The 21,196-nt window shown below is 49.2% G+C and overlaps 1 protein-coding gene across 2 annotated transcripts in view; it reads left to right on the top strand.

Moving 5' to 3' along the window:
* The window catches only part of MAPKAPK2 (MAPK activated protein kinase 2), a 110,947-nt gene that overhangs the window by 72,480 nt on the left and 17,271 nt on the right, over window positions 1-21,196 (top strand). Inside the window, exons 5-10 of one of the 2 annotated variants that reach the window (XM_073319763.1) lie at window positions 900-1,026; window positions 1,994-2,069; window positions 3,182-3,306; window positions 4,750-4,835; window positions 4,967-5,047; window positions 6,322-8,536. In XM_073319763.1, the coding sequence (XP_073175864.1) occupies window positions 900-1,026; window positions 1,994-2,069; window positions 3,182-3,306; window positions 4,750-4,835; window positions 4,967-5,047; window positions 6,322-6,465 (639 nt within the window). In that variant the 3' untranslated portion in view covers window positions 6,466-8,536. Of the gene's footprint in view, window positions 1-899; window positions 1,027-1,993; window positions 2,070-3,181; window positions 3,307-4,749; window positions 4,836-4,966; window positions 5,048-6,321; window positions 8,537-21,196 lie in introns of those variants that run through there. The other variant, XM_073319764.1, reaches the window with a different exon arrangement.

The raw sequence follows: 21,196 nt of genomic DNA, 5'->3' as shown, positions 1-21,196 counted from the left end.
AAGTGAAGAAGAGTCCCACATCCAAATGAAACCACGGGGAATTTTGCAGAGGCAGAATAAAGTAACTTTGATTGGAAATTCCCCAGGATATTGGGGCTAAACACCCCAGTTGGCAACAGATTTACAAGTTGCAAAGGTGCATGCAGTTCCCTGAAAGACGCAGCTTCCTGGTTGAGCAGATTATGGTGTGGGAGGGGGTGGAGAGAGAGCTGTCAACAAAAGCATGAAAACTGAAGATCTAAAATTGTGTCGGGAAAATCAGTGCAAGTTGCCTGAATAGTACCAAGCCCCAGGGGCCAGGGATGGGCTCAGGCTTTGTGAGACTTGCCTTTCCCTAATGATCATACAATTCCACACTGCCAGTGTCCGCACCCCTCCTGTTAGCTCTTCAGTGTCAATTGGTGTGGGAGACAGTGCTCTCTGCAGAATATCCCAGGTCTCATTCACTGGCTTGTAACAAATCTCAGAAGTTGTAGATCCTTACTATGTGTTGGGGTTTATAGAACTGGCCTGGAAGTCCCACTAACCATGCCATATCTTCACACTTCTGCTTCTGGACCTAGCTAGGATCTGGAAGGCTCAGGGGTGCGAGTGGGGGGAGAAGGGATGATTCTGGGATCTCTGATACAGAACCCACTTCAGCTGTTTCAAATCAGGTCTTGCCCTAGGGGGGAAAAATCAGTCAGCAAGGTGCCAAGAGTTGAGCTGCAATGGGGTGGATTGAATCCTCTTTGGCTCACTTAGAACCATATGGCTCCCATTGATATGTTCATGGTCAAATTTTCAGTGACTCTGACATGCTAGCACTGTTCTAATGCTGCCCTTGGCTATGCGGGAGGTAGGAGCCCGGAGGACTTGGCCAGCACTTAGTTTGCTTTTTATTCGTTGTGTTTTCACAGCCAGAAAACCTCTTGTACACCTCAAAAAGGCCCAACACTGTACTGAAACTCACCGACTTCGGCTTTGCTAAAGAAACCACCACCCACAACTCCCTGGCCACACCGTGCTACACACCTTACTATGTGGGTAAGTCATGGGAAGCTGACTCGCCCCCTTCCAGGGAATGGGGATTGCGGGCATCCAGAATCTCCTGTTATTGCTGCTATTTTGTGCAAGGAAGGCCAGGAGCTGTGGATTCAGAGGCTGTAAGGCCAGAAGGGGACCACAGTGATCGTCTAGTCTGGCTGTCTATATAACACAAGACAGAGAACTGTACCCAGTAATTCCTGCATCAGGCCCATAACTTCAGTTTGAACTATAGCTGTAGCGAGGTGTAGGGCTGGGCCTGAGAAGCAGAATGCTGATCCAGACAGTACCATTGCTTTGGGGTGTTCGGATCTGAAATTTAGATCTGGGCTCCAGAGCTGGAAGGGCTGTGGGTTCCGATCCCAGCTGCCATGTTCAAATCCAAACTCCTCAGCTGGGCAGCCCAGAGGACTGGTTTGATGGCACATGCCCTGGAGATCTGTTCCTCTGTGGTCCCTGCTCCAGAGCTGATGGTGACAATTACAACCAGGTGTATTCCAAATGCTACCCCAAGTGCCGTGCCAGGTGGGGTAAGCAGGGCAGGGGCATGTGTGTATCTCTTTCTGCAGTGCACCTAGCACACATCAGGGCATTGTATAAACAATTCAGTGTGGGCACGTGAGACTCTCCCTTGTACTTGCCCCACACAGCTCTGTGAATGCCCCTCTTGCCTAATGTGTAGCACCCCTTGTTAGTCTAGTCCTGGCTCCCCACTGCACAACATGGCTAAGGGACTTATATAATTAGGTTCTTTCCAGGAGTAGGGCCTCTCTGGAGCACGCTGCCAACTGTGCTAAGCTGTGTCTACTGTCAAATGGCTCAGGATTGGGGTGGTTGGTCCATCAAACTCATGGTCTCAGCCTGCATTAGAGCTCCTCCCTCCAGAGGTGTCACTTCTGTGTTTAACCCCATAGCCTCCTTGCACAACGTCTCTGACTGCCTTGTGAACTTTTCTTTCTTTCCCCAGCCCCGGAGGTGCTGGGCCCGGAGAAGTACGACAAGTCCTGTGACATGTGGTCCCTGGGCGTCATCATGTACATTTTGTAAGTAAGCAGTTTCCCCTGTACCATCCTGATGAGCATTGCTCATGCATAACCCAGGGCTGCAGCTTCCACCCTTTCAGTAGCTGTCCCCGAGCGGGCTTGCATGGCGCTCCCTGGGTGAAGCACACAATGCCCTTTTCCCTGAGTCTGGCCAAGCAGCATGCCGGGAAGGCTGCACTAGGCGCAGTCGTGAACATCTGACTTCCTCCTCCTCTGCTGCCGAAAGACACCAGCCTGGGATGCCCCGCCTTGCTGTTCAGTGTGTGCTGACTGACCCAGTCCTACCCAGGACAAATGCCTCTCTGCAGCAGTGAAATGATTGTGGATATTAAAGATGGGGGCAAACCTAGTGGGTCACGTAGCGCACGTCTACGCTGGAATAAAAGACCTGTGGCACGTGGACAGCTGGCTTGGGATGCGGGGCTATCAATTGCTGAGTAGATGTTTGGGCTCAGGCACCCCTCACCTCTCTTGGGGTCCCAGAGCTCAGGCTTCAGCCCAAGCCCATACATCTACACAGCAGTTTTAGAGCCCTGTAGCCCAAATCCCGCAAGCCTGAGTCAGCTGAGCTGTGCCAGCCATGGGTGTTTGTTTGCTGTGTAGATGTACCTTTAAAAATCTGGCCTCTAGTCTCTCTGGTCCGAGCCAGTGCAGGATTGTTCCCTGTCGTACAGTGTCTGTCTATTGCTCAGCCCGGCCTATTTGCAAAGCAATGGGGTCCCCGCGTGTCCTTTGCGGAAGTATTGCAGAGCCAAACAGATCTCCCTGCTGGTGCGTTTTTCTTGTTTTAGGCCTAAAATTTCCCCTTTCTTAGAATGATCTCATTACCCTTAGAGTCCCCTAACTGCCTCTCCCTTCCTGCCCCTCCTTTGCTGTCACTCCATCATGTTATGCAGACAGATGTCACCCGTGTAATCCTTTACAGCTGTCTCCCTCTCATAGAGGTAGGGATAACCCACTTCAGCTATGCAAGGATGCTGTTGGACAAGCTAGCTAAAACTGACTTCAGATTATAATATAAGCAAGGAAACTTTATCTAGTAAATTACTAATGCAGTGTAAAGGATTTCCCCTCTGCAGATCACTTCATTACTTTCTCTCTCTTTGGCTTAGGCTATGTGGGTATCCTCCTTTCTATTCCAACCATGGTCTGGCCATTTCTCCAGGCATGAAAAAACGGATCCGAATGGGCCAATATGAATTTCCCAACCCTGAGTGGTCAGAAGTGTCCGAAGAAGGTAAAAGCTGTGGCAGCATGTCTGCTCCATGACCGTGTGTGTCCCTGCTGCCCGAACATATTGCTCTGTTTAAAAGTGTCCGTATCCTGGCACCTGCAGAAGCCGTGCCTGGACCGCCTGCGGTGAAATCCCAAGGGACTGGTTCTGATATTGGCAGTGTGGTTTCCCTTTCCTGGGGCGTGTCAGGCTTGCAGCTATCATGCCCGATGGGAGAGCTCAGCCTGTGTGTGTCTGCGATCCCCAGTTGTAGAACAAGGCCTTGCCTAGAGTGGGACTTGGCCCTGTGGAGCCAGCGGTGTAGTTGCACTGGTGTAGACCCCGAGTGTAGACAGGGGAAGCTGTGACTTACACTGGTGCCATGTAGCCCCTTTGAATAGTGGCTTTGCCTGTCTGTACTAGGGGTAGCACCTGTTAATTCATGGCTGCTGCATTAATGTCTCCTCCCCCCCCCCCACCATGGTCCTCCAAGGGCACCCCCTCTCCAGTTCCTGGCTCCTCGGCCAACACGTCTTTTGAGAAGATCTGCATCTCTCTCCCTTCTGACTAGGGTATTTCCAGGCTATGTGGCTCCCTGCCTTCATCATGTTATTCCCCCCAGAGATAGGCTGCCCAAGCATACCTGTCTGCTTTCTCTCCAGAGACGGTTAACAATGAGGCTGCCCAGAGCTGGAAATACCACACGGCTCTTGTTATGCAAGTCTCTTTTATTCTTAAGGTAAAAATGTTCCAGGGAAAACATGTTAAAAACAATTCCCGCCCCCCTCTCCCCCCACACACTTACTATTAAGCTTAGCAGAGTTCACCCCAATCCAAACAGGGGTTCTGGCAGGAACAGTCCTTCTGCACCCCAGCCAAATGGTTTCAAGTTCAGAACAAGTTTAGAACAAGCACACAGTCTGATGTGCCCTCAGTGGGCCCAGTCCTTCCTACTCTTCACTAAGGATTGGGGTCCTCTGTTGACCAGGGGGTCTGTCTGGTTGCTGGATCAGGAGGAAGGCCCTGAGCCTGGTTAAAACGAAGCTATTTATCCAAAAATCCTTTCTTTGTCTTTTGGTCCCTTGAGAATCCAGTCAGGACTAGTCTAGGTGCACCTCTCCATGGGGGTGGCTTCAAGGGGCTGATAAGGAGAGGTGTTACTTTAGCATCCCTCTCCTCCTAGAGAAGGTACGTACAATTCTCCATAACACTCGCACAATTCCCTGTTTAATAACAATGGACTCCAAAGGTATTAACCCTAATTTAATAAGGTTTAGTCGAGGATATTACAAGATACTATCCGTCTGCAACAGCACCAATGGCTTTAACTGGGGCAAATCCCTGGTGGAGATGAGGCCGAAGAGACCAGCAGAGGTTCTGGTGGTTGCTAGGGCCTTGCGTACCCTTGGGGAGAACATATATTCTAAGTGCTACTTTTTATTAACACCTCCCTACCTCCCTCTACAGTTAAACAGTTGATCCGGAACCTGCTGAAGACAGATCCGACCCAGCGCATGACAATAACGGAGTTCATGAACCACCCCTGGATCATGGTAAGTGCGTGGCTTTCTAGAGGCGAGACATGGAGCCTCAGAAATGTGGCAACAGCTGGAACTGAGAAACGGGACTGCGGGGAATTTTATTGGAGGCTCATCCTTTGTCTCTCTTACCCTCCCCTCTAAAGCAATCAATGCAGGTGCCCCAGACGCCGCTGCACACTAGCCGAGTCTTGAAAGAAGAGAAAGACTTGTGGGAGGACGTCAAGGTAAAAACTCTGAATTGCTTCTGCCCTTGACCCACCTCTGTTCCAGCAGGCACAGCTTGTACAGCCTGCTCTCCAAGTGCCTCATTTCGGTGGACATAAACATTATGCTTGGCAAGGCTGGGAGGGAGCCTTTGGGAACTGGAGCCAGGTCACTGGCCCCAGTCCTGCCAGCTGTACCCTGCTTCCCCTCCTCACCCCCCCACCGGAGTAACTTGCCGGATCAGGGCATTGATTGGCTGTACTAAATGGAGCGCTAATAAAGAACGCTTCCTTACACAGAAACTGCATGGGAGAGAAGAGAGTATTGGGAGGGCCGAGCCCAGTTCTATTCGAGTCCTGGAAATAGGAAATTAGTGAAATGAAGGGTCTGGAATAATTTTGTATCTACGTGGTAAAAAATAGAAAAACTGTCAACTCCTGATTCGTGGTCATGCAAAGCCTTTTCTTCACTCTTCCCCGCCAGCAGCCTTGTTGTGGTTTTGTCCCTGGCTGCGCTAGTAGTGACTGTCTTGTTACTGTAGCATGTTTTTTGGCCGGATTGCCAACCCGACCTGGAGGCACGAGTGGATGATTGTCTTCGTGGCCTCTTCAGTCCTCTGTGCATCTTCTGAGGCTGCTAATAAAGGTGTTTCTGTCTGTGATGTGAGCATGAAGGCCACCACCTAAATTCACTTGCTGTGGACCACTAGACTGCTGCTGGATAGTAACAGGGATCAGGTTGGGGAACGACTGGCGCTGTGTTGTGTTGGAAAGGGCTACTTGTCCACTAGCAACCAAGCCACAGACCACTAAGTTGGAATGCTTAGTGGTGTGTGAAATCATTTGATCCAAGGAACAAAACCTAGATTATAGGGTGAACAAGAGCCAATGGCTGGATATTAGAAGCTAGACAAATTCAAGTGGGAAACAAACCACAGATTTGTAACAGTGATGGCAATGAACCACTGGAACAACTTCCCAAGAGACGTGGTGGATTCTACATCTCTAGACTTAAAATCAAGCTTGGGATGCCTTTCTAAAATGATGTGTGTGTTCAACGACATGAATAGAACCATTGGGTGAAAGTCTCTGACTTGTGCTATGTGGGAAGTCAGATGATCACACTGGTCTTGTCTGGCCTTAGGATTTATGAATGTCTTGGTTAGGGGTACACGTGTGTGTGGGCATGGACAATGGACATGGGTACACGCATGGGCCCAAGCCCATGGGTTTTAGCACTAATGTCAGATGCCCCCATTGTTAACCAGGCCCTGTATTTTACTTGGTGTTTCTAGGAGGAAATGACGAGTGCCTTGGCCACCATGAGAGTAGATTACGAACAAATTAAGATAAAGAAAATTGAAGACTCCTCCAACCCTTTGCTAATGAAGAGACGAAAGAAAGCGAACCCCTCTGAGCCGACAGCACTCCCCCACTGAGGGCCCCCTCTGAGCCCTGCCTGACCGTCGAGAAAGCAATAGTATATATATATATATATGTATGTATATGTATGTATATATATATATATATATATATATGTATATATTTTTTTTTTAAGAAAAGGACAAAGACGGACTTCATCAAACACGTGGAATTCCGACATTTATACCAGACGTATTGTTTCTTAGCTCCCCACCCGTGTTTGTGGCCTTTTTGGCACAGGTGAGGAGATGACCCCTGTGAGAGACATATCTTTATTTTTGGCCTGAGAGTTGAACAGCTCCGGTAATTTGGTTTTTTTTTTTTTTTTTTTTTGTTAAATATTTTTTTCCTTCTTCCTTACAAAGACATGGAAATTCCTGTGGTGACCTTTTTAGGGTATATAATATATAAATATTTTTTAAAACTACTGTAAAGCTGAAACCCAGACAGTATGTTCCCCGTGCGAAGCGCTGGCTAGAGACGAAGGCTTCTGGCTTTTTTGCCTAGTGCTGATGGATTAGCCCCTCAGGTGAGCCTCTGGTAAACACAGGCTGAAGCAAAGAGGCTCAGGGAGAGGAATATACTTAGTCCCTTCCACGCTCCTTTTCTTAACAATTTCCCTTCAGGGGCTCGTGGTCCGGGGAGAGGGGGGCGGGAAGGGGAGGTCTTGGGTGTGCCTGTGGATCTGGAGCACCTTTTCAGGCCTGGAAAATTTCTTTTTAAAGGTGTCGTGGCACAAATCCCCACTAAACAGAAAGCCTTGGCTCTAATGGTCCATGCACAGGGTTATTGTCAAGTACCATTGTGCGTGTTTGGGCTGTGTGTATGTATACGTCTGGGGGGCATGTCGTTTGTATGTGAGCACATGGATGCACGGGGGTGTTCTCTCTGGATGAATATGTGGGGTCTGTAAAATGCCTGGAATTCAATTCTAATCTCAGGGGGCTTTGTGGGGGAGGGATGTCGATGCCTCTAACAAATTCACTACAGCCACCCCAGCCTTCGTGGGATTAGACCAGAAGCACCTAAAGGAGATGCCCCATTGTCCAGTTTTCGTGACTGTCTCATGCTGTTAGGGCCGAGCCCTTTGCAGGGTCCTGCCCTGTCTTTCTCTGGGCTCCTGTGCTCTTGGCTCGCTGTGCTGAACACGGCAGTCCAGAATTACCACTTAGCATCAAGCTGCACCTCTTCAAAACTTGCAGCAGAGGTGAAAGCAGACATGGACGAGCCCCCCTGCAAGTCCCTCTCTCCTCAGGGGGCCCCAGCACTTACCATTGAGCCTGTGGGAGGCCGAGCCCCTTCACTTACCCCAACTAACCTATTCCTGCCCCACTTCGATGTGGGAAACACAGTTACCCCGCATCGGGGAAGCAGGAGTCAAATGGGACACTTCCTACCCCGCTTCTGAGCCATCTGGCTGGTGACTGCTGTGGATTTCAGTGCCTGCAGTGCTGCAGCATTTCCTTAACTCTTTGGCTGTTGCTTCCCCCCGTGGCAAGAAGCCACTATGGGACGAAGCCGGTCAAGCTCCCACCAAGAAATCCAGCTGACTCAGCCATGGATGGGAGAAATGGGGAATGTATCTAAAAGATCAGTTGGGCTTCAGTCTTGTTCAGAGCTTCAGCTGGGATTTGAGCACTGACCCCTTCCCTTCCTTCTCTGCCCGGCACCCCGGGCTCACGGTGAGCTCCCCTCTTGAATCCCCTCCCTGTTTGCCCACATGCTACCAAAGGGGAAGGCAGTCCCTGACTTCATCTACACCCCCGCCACCTCTCTGCTCCTGGTGGTGTTTGGTGTTTGCAACCGGTCTCTACTCCTGGGAGCAGAATAGCTACCCGAAGTCTTTAGTCTGATTTCTCCCCCCCGCCCCCTTGTCACATTGTTTCACTGCGTTTTAATGTGTTCAAACAAAAAACATTTTTTATGGAAATGTTTAGTTTTTAGGTGACATTTTAGGCACTGTATGGAATTTGAATTTGTTTTAAAGACAAGTTTTTTAATTTTATTTTATTTTATTTTTGTCTGTTGGCTTATACTAATCCTTCTGGCCTGCTTTTCCCTCTTTCAGATTAAAGACACTTCATGCGTCGTGCAGTCTTCTCCTTCTTGCGTGTGTGGTAGAGTGGCAAGCGGCCTGTTACTCCAGATTGGCTGCTGGTGATCTTCACGGTGCAATACTCAGGGCTTCATTTTTTCCCACAGAGGGGCCGAGCACAATGCTGGGTGGGATTCCCCCTGGGTCTGAGCCAAAGCTGAGTAAAGTCCAGGGAAAAACACATAGACTCCGGCTCAAGCTCTCCAGGCACAGGGCCTATGCACCACTTATTTTGACGACTTGAGTGGGATTGGAGTGTGCATTGACCTTGCTCTCTGGCTGTTCGCACAGGGGTGGATTTTACTCCATTGATTTCAGTTGGAGCTGTGCGGGTGCTTGGTTTTCCTGCAAATCAAACCCTGATGTGGCCATTGCCACTGCTCTGTGCAAGTGGGACTCCGGTACCCCATGTGAAGCTCAGAGCAGGTTTCAGGCCAAAGTGTCTTCATTTGCCATTTACTGTGGCTAAACATATACCGGTTCAAAAAAATTAATTTTTTTCCTGCATCATGCTGCGCCCCTGGACTCTGATTCTCTCCCTCCCTCCCCCTCTGCAGTGGGGATGGATTTTGCTCAGAGGCGAGGACAGTCCTCCTGGCTGGTGCTCAAAGCAGTAGAATTACACGGGTGGGTTAGCTCAGGATCACCCCCTTCCCCTGTCATTGTGCATGGAACATTGCGCTGCCAAACCCCTTTGGTTGGGGGCTGGGTGATTCGGGGCCCAGTGCGAAGTTCTGATCCGATTATTGTGAAATGGGGGGAGTGGGGAGGGGAAAGGTGTATGCACTCACATTCTTACGAAGTCTTTGCAAGTGGCTTCCTAGCTCACCCACCCCACGGCAGGACAGGTGCTGGACCTGGACCGAGTGGCAGCTTGATGGGACATGGCTTTGGCAAGTAGCATCGAGCAGTACATGGAAGAGCCAGCAGAGGGAGTTGTTCATCCAATATTGGCTCAGCTGCCTGTAATTGTTAGTTTGATTTTTTTTCAGCCACATCTGAAGCTGGGGTATAGAAAGGGGAAGGGGGACTAACTGTGCACCGGAAGGGGGTCTCCTCAGATGCTCGCAGGCCAGCTGCAGATCCTGGGAGAAAAAGCTCCTTTCCTCCTTGGGATTCATTTGCCAGCTCTCTTTGTATTGGTTTTTGGAGAGGGGACACATCACGGGACAGCAAAAGGCAATTAGCAGTGCAACTGGTGCTGGTCTTTCCTTCGGCTGGGAGAGGGCTGAGCGGGATCTGAAGAAAGTGACCGGCCCTGCTGACGGGTGAACGTGGCCCCTCATGCCATTCAGCTCTTAGGAAACTCTCAGCCCTTGGGAGGCTGCTGCTGCTCGGCTCAAAGCTCTCTCTGCTGCTGCCTCTGATGCAGGCACCCCCGTACACACAGCGCTGGGGCTGCCTTTGCAGCAGCTCTCTCCGCCCTTCTCTTTGGCGTTTGCTGAGTCCTCCTGCTGCGGCCAATGACGTGAAGAGGAGAAAGTCCCGGGGTCCACCAACACCCTCCTGGGCTTCGGCCAATAAAAGTCCGATGAGGCTAAATATATGACAGTGAGGCGCTTGGATGCTAGGGTGTTGGGAGGCACACAAGTACCTAAGAGGGACATGGGGTGACCTACGCAGGGCACGGTTATTTCTCTCCCAACCGTTGCTTTTTAATCTGAACCTGTCACTTTAGTTCTTTGCTTCCGTCAGGAAATTCTGAGGAAACTGATGGGACAAAGGCCAGCCTGGCAGTGCTGGGTTTTTATAAGACAGTACCAAGCGGAAGTTGAGTGCAGGGAGCAGCCATGGCTGTGGTGCAGGGCAGAGAGCCCTTTGGCACAATGCTGTGGACTATCAGAGGTCCGTGGGTATGAGCTTGGCGGAAGGCTATGGGCCAGAACAGCCCCCCACTCACTCTGACTTTCAGCTTCCCACTGGCTCAAGAGTGTTGGGGGGTGCAGAGAGGGGGTTATTTTTGAGAGGTTTTCCTCATAATGGCCCCCACCCAGTCCAGTGCAGGACACTGGACCCTGTGCAGGGAGAGCTCCCCACACTGTGCAAACCAGACACGGCACTAAACCCAGCCTCCAGATCTGAACACCTCTGAACTTTGAGAGAGACTCAGAACATGATCTGGGCTGTTTCATGCACCTCTGCCGCTGCGTCTCGCACCTGACCCAGAGCATGTCCTGCTAATCCAGCCCCGGCCACCCCTACGGCTTTTCCATTGCACCTTGATTCTGACCTGCAATGCCCCTACAGCTCAGTTAATCCATCTAAATCCTGGACCTGCAGCAGCCCTTGGCATCCTATTCCTGGGTCCTTGCACACCTGCGATTGAGGCAGCTCTAGTTTGACCAGAGAAACAAGATGCTGTCATCAGGGGCCACCTAATGCATCTTAATTCAAGCCTACACGCCCTTGTGGTTTTGCTGTTGGCCCCCACCACAGCTAGCTGTGTCACTACGCCTCAGTGCTAACCTGCCAAGCTCATGTTCGTTTTCCTCATCCCATAGCTTCTGGAGGTGTTGCCGTCAGTACCTGCCTGGCATGATTTTTTTTTTTTATTGTCTCCACCCCAAGTCTTGTAGCTGTGGGCGAGCACTTGCCAGCGTGGGTACATGAAAGGGCTGCCCATGAGCTTTGCCAAACCACAGAGAGCAGACGCGGTGGGAGGAAGCAACGCAAAGGGCTTTACGTGATTTGTATGATTTCACTTTTGGAGACTGGTTACTTTTTTCTTTTCCGTTCCAGCCAGCAGGGATTGACGCAGCGGCGTATTAATGCCTAGGCCGACAAATTTGCAGGGGTGGCAAATTTATAACAGTAGCCAGAGGCTGCTTCCCCCGGTGCTGGTTCACGCCCTCCACCCCCGGTCCCGCCCCAACTCCATCCCTTTCCCGCCCTCATTCCCTGCCCCTTCCCTTTCCCTACTGGTCTCCTTCCCCAAATCCCCGCCCCAGCCCCGCCTCCTCTCCTGAGGGCGCCGCGTTCCCCCCTACTTCCTGAAGCTCTTTTGTGCACAAGCACTGTCAGGGAGCGGAGAGAAGCAGGATCCGGCGGCGCGCTCAGGGGAGGAGGCGGAGGTGAGCTGGGGGGCGGCAATTATTTCTGGGCCTAGGGACGGCAAAATCATTAATCCGCCACTGGATTGACGTATGTTCTGATATCACCTGTTAAATAACGGATGGAATCTTTTTCCTCTAAATCTGACTTAGGTCTTTCTGCTTCACCCATCCACCACGGTAACTGAACACTTCCCAACTAAATTAGATCAGCAGCTCAAGGTATCTAGTGAACTCCATGGAGCCTCCTGCCTTCCCTGGTTATATGGAGCTCTGCCTGGCATATCTAAATATAAATGTTACGGTGGGGAAATCTTTCTCAGTCCTGAGAGACGGCCAAGCTCTGGGTTAGTCTGACCTACTCTGAGGTCATTTCAACCCAGTTTGACCAGCTGGGAATGGTTCCAGTTTTCAAGCTTCCTACTGGGCTTTGTGCTCTGCTTTGACTCAGAAGAGGGCAGGTGTCTTGGTGGTTGATGGACTGGGATGCAGCTGGGGCTTGACCCATCAAAGGCTTTGAAGATCAGTTCTCCAAGGCCTTGGACCACTGGATTGCCCATCATGGGACTGGAGCACATATGCTGCTGGTGATCCATCAAGTGGTGCACTGCTTTCACCTTCAGCCTCAGATGCAGTGAGTTGCAATAACTTACGCTGGAGATCATGAGTTACTGTGTTCAGGTCCTCAACAGAGAGGGCGAGGAGAAGGTTCCTAGCCAGCTGGAGGTAGAAAAACATTTTTGGCTGGGCTTGGTCTTCAGTTGAAAAGGATTCTAACGGTTCCTGTGACTTTTTGAGTAAATGGGGGGAGGATGGGGAAAGTTGGGGGGGGGGGAGTTTCCCGACGCACCGTCAATGGAAGGGGAGGACTGTGGTTCTTCACAGCATTTTCTCCATTCTGAGCAATGTTGCTTCATTCTCACACCTAGGTCCAGTTGAAGACAGAAGTTTCCCGATCTTGGATTCTACCTGACTTGAGGGGCTTGCTGGTGTCACCGTTAAGTGCTGCTGATGGCACATACCTGGTCCACTTAGGGTTTCAATGACAGATCTCACAATGCTTTGTAGAAACTCATTAACTGAACACCCTTTGAAGATGAGCAGCAATATTCCTGCTGTGTAAAGAATATGTCACACATAACACCTGTCCTCGGAGTATCGCCAGATATTAACAAATGAAGTCTCACAACCCATCTGTGCCATTGGTAAATGTACCCCCAATTTACATATGGGAAAACAGGGGCACAGAGATAGAAAGTGGCTTGGCCAATGCTGCTATGTGAGAACAGAATCCTGGTCCAAGATTTCCATAAGTGGCAGGTGATTTACGTGGGGGGGGGAGCCTCAAGTTTTGGGAGCCCAACTTAAAACACCAGAAAGGGGCCAGATTTTCAGAGTGGGAGCTCAGCCATTTCTGGAAGTCAGTCCTCTTTAACCTGTCCCAAGTGAAGCCCCCCAGACTACTAGTGCCTTCTGAAAATCTTGGCCCCGACAGTCCTGACTGGCCATCTCCTGCTCTAACCATTAGACACACCTCCTCCCTTAGCAATCCTGCCCCATCTTACTCCCAGTGACTTCTGAGCACCTAAAGACCTGCTCTGTCAATCTCTGGGCGTGATGTTTCATGTTAGCATTTCATCCTAGCTTTCTGCTGTACAAGTGATTTCATTAGGCCAAGCGATGGATGCTGACAGGAGTGGAAGTCGAGGGAATATTAGAAATCGCTCACAATGTGCATCTCCTTCTCCCATTCCCGTGCTTTTGGTTTTTGCAGACCAGATGCTGCACAGATAGCCTTGGAGTGTTTCACCCATGTACTGTGATGACAACTCATATTAAAACTGTCAGAAAACATTGTGGTTTAGAGCTGCACTCCCGGAAAGCAAGAAGCTAGCAAAACATTTCAAATTTGCATAATCTCTGTGTGTTAAATGTAAAGTGAGAGGCCATGAGCTGAACCCCGAGATCCGACACGGGTGCAAAAGTGAACTCTCTTCCCGGGAGTCAGGCAGCCAGAGAAACCTTGTGTTTGCTGTTGCAAGTGCTCAAACTAATTATGGTGTCCGCTGATCTCCGGCGTAGTGCTTTAGCTGCTTTGGTGAGCTATGGAATGTAGGGTTTGCAACCGACCTACCAGGAGCATACACCAGGGCCTGATTGTTACAAAGTAGAGGCTGGTGGTCTTCACCTATTTTTTTCATGCACACTTTCCATGTGCAAAACCAGGTTATTTGTTGTGCCCTCAGGACTAAATTGATGCCTGTGTCTAGTTTTGAGCATGTACAATATGCCAACCTGTGCATGCTCATGCTTTGTGTGTGTGTGTAAGAGAGAGAGAGAGTGGTATTAAAAGATCAGACCCCAGACAGCGTCAGATTCTATGGTGGTTTGAGCTCAGTATCTTGTATCTTCTGAATGTGTTTCACATCCCAGCAGCAAAAGGGGCTAATGAAAGAATTCGTCAGCAGCTTCTGGCTATATGTCTTACTTTTTCCAGTTTAATGCTTTCCTTGCAGGACTTTCTTTTAGTTACAAGGAATTTATTTTAGATTGGCGAGAGCAGCGCTAAGCTAGGGCTGTAGAATGGTATGAGGATTTGGCATCTTCCCCCCACGCCAAGTCTGAGATCTGGCTTATGCCCATCTGCGATCTTTTCTACTGACAATGGTGACGAGTGCTTTATGTATCTGAATTTTAATCGATTTTTTTCCCCTTACATCTTCCCTGTGACGTAGGGAATTAGTATTATGAGTGGGAAATTGAGGCACAAAGAGATCAAGTGACTTGCCCAAGGAGTTTGTGACAAAACCAGGAATTGAATCCGGGAGTCCTGTGTCCCCATCCAGGGCTTTAGCCATAGAACAGTCCTTCAGTTCCTTTCTCGTTCTAGGAGGTGGCAGGACATGTTAGCTGTCACTTTGTACTATGTATTACAATGCTAAGGAAATAAAGGCACAATGTCAACTTGCACAGGTTCCTGGAAAGGGGTTGCCAGTACTGCTGTGCTGAGCAGAAAGGGAGGGGACCAAAGGGAAGTGCACCAGTAATGTACCTCCTCCAAGTGCTCCTCCCAGGAGACGTGTGAGGAGGAGTCACTTCCTCTAGTTGCTAAGTTCCAAAAGGGCGAGGCCTTAATCGAACCCTAACAGTAAATCATGTCCTTTTTGCATGATGATCTGGTGCTGTGGTTACTCTACTGAAGCGGAAATGTGGGACTGTACCAACGCACAGCACAGAGAGAGGTGTGAAGTGTAGGCAGGTATTTCCAGGGTCTCGGCCCACGGCTGCCGTTAGCGTGAAGCGCTTGCGCAAACTCTACATTTTGGAAAATTATTTCATATAAACAAATACCAAATGAGCAATAAAAAACCCCACCCCAGCTCTGGGGGGAGAGTCTGAGGTTCACATTTCCTACAGAAAGCCTTTTTTTTTTTTTTTTTTTTTTTAAATCACAGCGCTCATTTGCACAAATCTCAACTCCAGAATGAAGATTTCCAGTATGTCGGGGGAGGAATAGGCTCGGGGCAAAGAGAAGGGAAATAACCGAGGCTTTATTGACCACGTGAGTTTTGCAGCAAGTGGGCTGGAACTTGGTGTTCGCTAATGGACTGCTCTAAATGCAGGAATAGTCTGGGAGGATCTTGTAGCCACTTGACAGCAGGGCCACTTGAGGGGGCCTGATGTAATCCTGCTTGTCCCTACTGCATCTCCCAGCAACGTCCTGTCTTCCCCAGACTCTAGCCAGGCTCTATTCGTCTCTTCCTCCTGGCACTTCCAGCCAGGCTCTGTCTGGTCTTATAGGTCCTTCCCCGATCTTGCCCTCCAACCATACATACCCTACTGGGTCTTCACCACTGCCCTCTTCACTCACAGCTTCAGCTTCAGTCTAGTTCCTTCTCCTCCACTCCCCAGCTTTGGCTTCTCCTTCTCTATTTGGCTGTGTCTACATTACAGACATGTACCGTTGCACCTGTGCTGCTGTAAGGTCTCTCGTGTAGCCGCTCTCGCGCCGGCATAATTAAACCACCCACAACAAGCGGCGTTAGCTCTCCCTCCGACATAGCGCTGTCCACACCAGCACTTTTGTCAGTGAAACTTATGTCACTCTGTGGTGTGTTTTTTTCACCTCCCTGACCGACAAAAGTTTTCCCAACAAAAGCGGTGGTGTAGACATCACTCCAGGAAAGCCGTGCCTTCCTCACACCGGATAGACCTCTCTTCTCATTCTTGCACCCCCCCCCCGACATATATGTATTGCGGGGGGGGGGGGAGGGGGCAGAAAAAGGGCACAGATCTGTTTTCTGTAAAGATGCAGCTATTAAAAGGAATTGCTGTGTCAATGTGTGGGTGTTGGTGAGAACAGAGTCTTACTCATGCAAGGCACAATCGCGCTCTCCTCCTGGTTTGAAAGAAGAAAAAAATCCCTAGCAAACAAAACCATGGTAAATAAATAGAATAGGAAAAGAAAGGGCCAGCCCAGGTTTTCAGGGATACCCTTGTCCACATCTTCTGTGGGTGGAAGGGCATGGTATCTCGCCCCCAGTGCATTGGTTTGTATGGGATGAGTGGGTTGGTTGCGGGAGAGACGAGGCAAAACCTATATAACTGCTTTAGCGAAAACCTGCAGAGGGGATGAGAGGGGAAAGGAGGTCTTGTGGTTAAGTCATTAAACTGGGCCTCATAAGGTCTGGCTCTGATTCCCAGTTCCACATACTCCATGTGACCTTGCATGAGGCACTTAATTTGTCCGTGAGAACTAGATAAATTCATGGAGGTTAAGTCCAGTAACAGCTATTTGCCAGGATGGGTAAGGAATGGTGTCCCTAGCCTCTGTTTGTCAGAGGGTGGAGATGGATGGCAGGAGAGAGATAACTTGATCATTACCTGTTAGGTTCACTCCCTCTGGGGCACCTGGCATTGGCCGCTGTCGGCAGACAGGATACTGGGCTGGATTGACCTTTGGTCTGACCTAGTATGGCCGTTCTTATGTAATGCCTCGTCTGTGAAATGGAGATGATGACTGTCTGTTTAGACTGTAAGCTCTTTAGGGCAGAGACCGACTCTTACTATGTGTTTGTACCATACCTACCACAATGGGCTCTGTAGATAATATTATAATATGAACAATAGTCATTGGAGGGTGTTTCAAAGAGGGATGGACAAATGTTTTAAAACGTGGATGTGCTTCTAAACTTTCCCCCATAGTTCCCCGAACCAATCCCTTTGAGAATTTGCCTTTTGTTTTCTAGTGTACTGCATTACTATAAATGAGATGGGTTTACACTACATCAGACCGTGGCGGCAGCTGGAGGTGGGATCTCCTGGCAAAGACCATTTGTTGCTGTGAATTGAAGTAAACTCCACTGACTACTGTGTTTGGGAGGAGCTCAAATACTTTTGCCAGGTCTAGTTATATGAATTGTTAGGCAGCCAGATGGTGGGAAGGCTCCTTAGGCCATGCCTATGCTACACAGTTTTGTTGACATAAGGTAGCTGATGTTGACCTAACTATGGAGGTGTGCCCACTGCAATGCTCCTCCCGCCAATTTAACTCTCCCGCGATGCCGACATAAAACCACCTCAAGGAGAGGTGTAGAGCTTAGGGTGATGTAGTTAGAGCGACGCAGGGTCCGTGTAAACTCTGCGTTGCTTACCTTGCCTTAAGTGGCCTCTAGGAGGCATCCCACAAATGCCCACACTGACCACTCTGGTCACCATTCTGAACTCTGCTCCTCTGTAGCTAGGTACACCGGTGAACGCCCCAGCCTGTTAAAGCCCCAGGAAGTTTTAAACTTGCTCTCGCTGTTTTCCTCGGTGTGGAGAGCTCACATAGCAACTGCCCAGCTGAGCAGGCCGGCTCCATGCGGCAAACACACTCCTTTGCCTGGAGTACACAGGAGGGTCTGTGGGGAGAGGAAGCTCTGCCAGCCCTCCCCGCTCCAGTTTCAGGAGCGTGCTTGGGGCCTGGAGGAGAAGGGCTACAATAGGGACGCGCAGCTGTGCCGTGTAAACATCAAAGAGCTGTGGCAGGCGGCAAGGGAGGGAAATAGTTGCTTCTGGTGCAGAGCTGCAGACGTTCCGCTTCTACAAGGAGGGGGCTGGCTGGGGTAAGGGTGGCGGTGAATAGACCCCTCCCCCCAGCCCTTCAGCTCCTCTTATAGCCTTGTGTTCATAACACACGGCACAGTGCTGAAGAGCAGTGCAGGATCCAGGCTTTCTGACCCAATGGTTGGCTGGAAGGTTACCAGGGCAGTTGAAAAGCAGCTGGAAATCTAGTAGGAAGCCCATGGAATGGGATCGAGAAACCAGTGTCAAGTGTCACGGAACCTGTCCCCCCATGAGGCATTGCAAACCTTTCCCAAAGCACCCTGCGGTCAGTCGCACAGTGGGATAGCGATCCATGGTGCATGGCTTTCTGGGTCGATGCGAGGGCTGCTGTGGTGGATGCGCTCCGCTGACACAAGGATCATGCAATAGCAGTTTAATTATAGCAATGGCAGCATGTCAACGTAACTTAATTCATCTTAACTTTGCAGTGTAGCGAGCCTAAGACTGCAAGCAGGGGAGATGACTGGAACTACATCCAGTGCTACGAATGCTTACTGTGCTGCTTTAACTGATTAATAGCAATACAGCAAGTCCTAATGAATATACCTGTTTGTTTGCTCTGACCTCTGATTGGCCTTACAAGAAGCCATTCTTTTTTGGTTTCAACTGGAAGTTCACGATCTGAGACACAGATCAGTGGCGGTAAGATAAGAACATGACAACCTCAGTTGCTAACATTTGTTTTTGCAAATGCCTCAGGCGTAACTGGAAACCAGGAGTGGTTGTACAGATAATTCTGATGAAATGTTTTATCCTACAACTATGACTGGAACAAGATTATCACAGGATAATCTGTGCTTTCACAACCAGATGATCAGCGCTGTGGTCTCCAGTGCGTTGGCCTCTCTGCAGAGTGGGTGAGAAGTGCTGCTTGTGGGAATGCTGGCTTGTGATATAAACTATTATTATCGCATGGCTCTGGAGGAAGGGCACAGCATGTGCACATCGCCCACGTGGTAATGGGCACCTTGCTACCTAGCCCGGGTGACTTGGCCAATCTCAATGCAATTCTGAAGAATTCAGGGCTTGGCCCAGGAACTAATTAGTCACTGCCAACAAAGCTATTCCCACCCTGACCCCTATGTAGGGAGACCATCTTCATCTCGGACTCCCTTCATACCTAAAAGGGGCATCCTCTGTTGCTCCAGTCTGAAAGGCTCAACCAGAAACAACACAGGACAGGTTCTCTCTGCAAAGAGACTGACAGTGAACAATGCTGTATGAATTGGTGGTTGTAGCTGTGTGGGTCCTAGAAGAGAGAGAGAGAGAAGGTGGGTGAGGTAATCTCTTTTATTGGACCAACTTCTGTTGGGGAGAGAGACAAGCTTTTGAGTGACACAGAGCTCTTCTTCAGGTGTGGGAAAGGTACCCAGCGTACAAGATCAAACAGATAGTTTAGCATAAATAGTTTATCACATATTCTAAGAACCATTCAATCCCATTAATATGCCTTTAGTTTTAGGATGAAAATGGGGGCTAAAGGGTTACAGATTGTTGTAATAAGCCATAAATCCAGTATCTTTATTAAGAACGTGGTTTTTGGTGTCTAGCAAAGTTATGAATTTATGCTCCCATGCTTGTCTTTTGTAAGCATTGTGCAGGTTTCCTTTGAGGATGAGGACTAATAGGAAAGTGTTCACCCACAGGTGATAGGGTGTTCTTGTGTTTTATCATTTCCCTGTGTGACTTCATCTGAGAGCGCAGTGATGGTCTGGTTGTAATGTAAGGAAGGTATTTGCAGAGTAATGGGTTGCAGGTAACTACAGTTAAATGCAGGAATAAGTCTTCCATGTATTGCCATGTACCATATGACGAAGCCTTGTCCAAACAAGGCTTCTCTCTTCTGAGACATGGAATACTTGCATATCGCCCTAAACCCTGCCTTTCCTGCTGGGAATATTTATGCAAACTGGATGTGACTTTTCCTTTCAACTGTCAACCCCCGGCCCAGCAAATATAGCCTCAGTGATGCTGCTGTTGGACTGTTGGTCGTTGTAACGTCCATTGGGACATTCCACTCTCCGTTCTGGACCCGGAGTTTGGAGACTGCTCCAGAATGCTCCTTCCCAGGTTTTGCACAAGACCCAGAACACACAGGGGCCAGACCCTCAGTGAGTTTTTTCTTTAGTTCTAAGGAGAGCTCCAAGTCAGGCGATACTCAATAATGTTGCTTGTTTCTAACCTTAATAGAGAACCTTGGTGCGTCGAGTAGAGGCTTTCAATGATCCTAGGACACTGTTACTCAAACAGAGCATCCATTGAAGCAACAAAGACGTAAATAACTCCGTTGTGAGATACTTGGTTATCCCTGAACACTCTTGATTGTAATGTCTATGGCATGCTGTATATGTGAATTGAGAGTGTTTCTTATTGTGATGAAATGGTCAGCAGTAACTGACTGTAATGTAAGGAGGGTGTGTGCTGAGTAGTAGCTCCAGGTAACTACCGTTAAAGGCAGGAAGACATTTTCCACACATTGTCACAGGCCACATTTAATTACAAACTTGCATTTAGAACCAGTCTTCCATTTTGCACCTACATATAATTGTGGGTGCTGTTTTGCATTGACAAATGATGGCTTGAAGATGTCTACCTACCACTCTCTTTCCTCATAGTTGGTGCATTGTTTAGACAACTTGCCGTCATTTGGGCCCACAGTGACTTGCAGGTGTGGAAATGAGACAGTAGAACGGGAGCCCCTTAAAAACCAGTCCCACCAAATGTAACCAGTGTGTGTTCTGTAAAGGGGTTTGGGGGTGTGTGTACCTGTGCAGTGATTCGTCTACATGGCACTTCTCAAGTAAACCCGTGGGACTGTACCTGTGTCCTGCTGACTCTAGAGGAATGTATGAAAGATTCATCGCAACATTTAAAATTTTTAATAGTTTGCAGGGAAAAAGGAGCTTCTCCTGTCACCCGACTCCTTTATTTTTAGCAGCAAATTTCCTGCACAGTAAAAATATCCATTTCTCGCTACCAGTGAAAGATTGTTGGTTTTGGTCACAGGTTTGACTCCAACCCAGGTTGATATAGTCAGTTTGTTACCATCTGATCCCAGGTTCATTAAGATCTGTATAAGATGAATTGGGGGAAATTCTAGTCTTTCACTGCTGGCAGTAATTACCAGTCTTGTTGGCAGAGAGGCCAAGGACTGAACGGTCCATGGATTTTATTTCCCCAGTCATCCTAGGAGCTGAGCACTTAAGTGGAGTCTTGGGGCACATTGGTTGAACAATGTTGTGACAAGGCTGCCCTACTCTCCCCAACCCCCACCATTAGAACAGTAGTAAGGCCAACGGTGGTAAGGAACAGTTGCCCTCGAAGGATGACCCAAATGAGTCCCTCTAGGTGGATGTAGATCCAGGGGAGAATGGTGATGATAGTGAAGGATGTTCAGCTACTGGCAACCCTGAGAAGTCGGCAAAGGTGATTTTGGAAAATCTAACAGGACGGTCATGTTGAGGACCATCAACCAGAGAAGCAAGGGATTCAGAA

The sequence above is a fragment of the Lepidochelys kempii genome, chromosome 21 (assembly GCF_965140265.1).
Source record: "Lepidochelys kempii isolate rLepKem1 chromosome 21, rLepKem1.hap2, whole genome shotgun sequence".
Lineage (NCBI taxonomy): Eukaryota > Metazoa > Chordata > Testudines > Cheloniidae > Lepidochelys > Lepidochelys kempii.
Note: the sequence above shows the minus strand (reverse complement) of the source record. Positions and strands in the feature narration are given on the sequence as shown.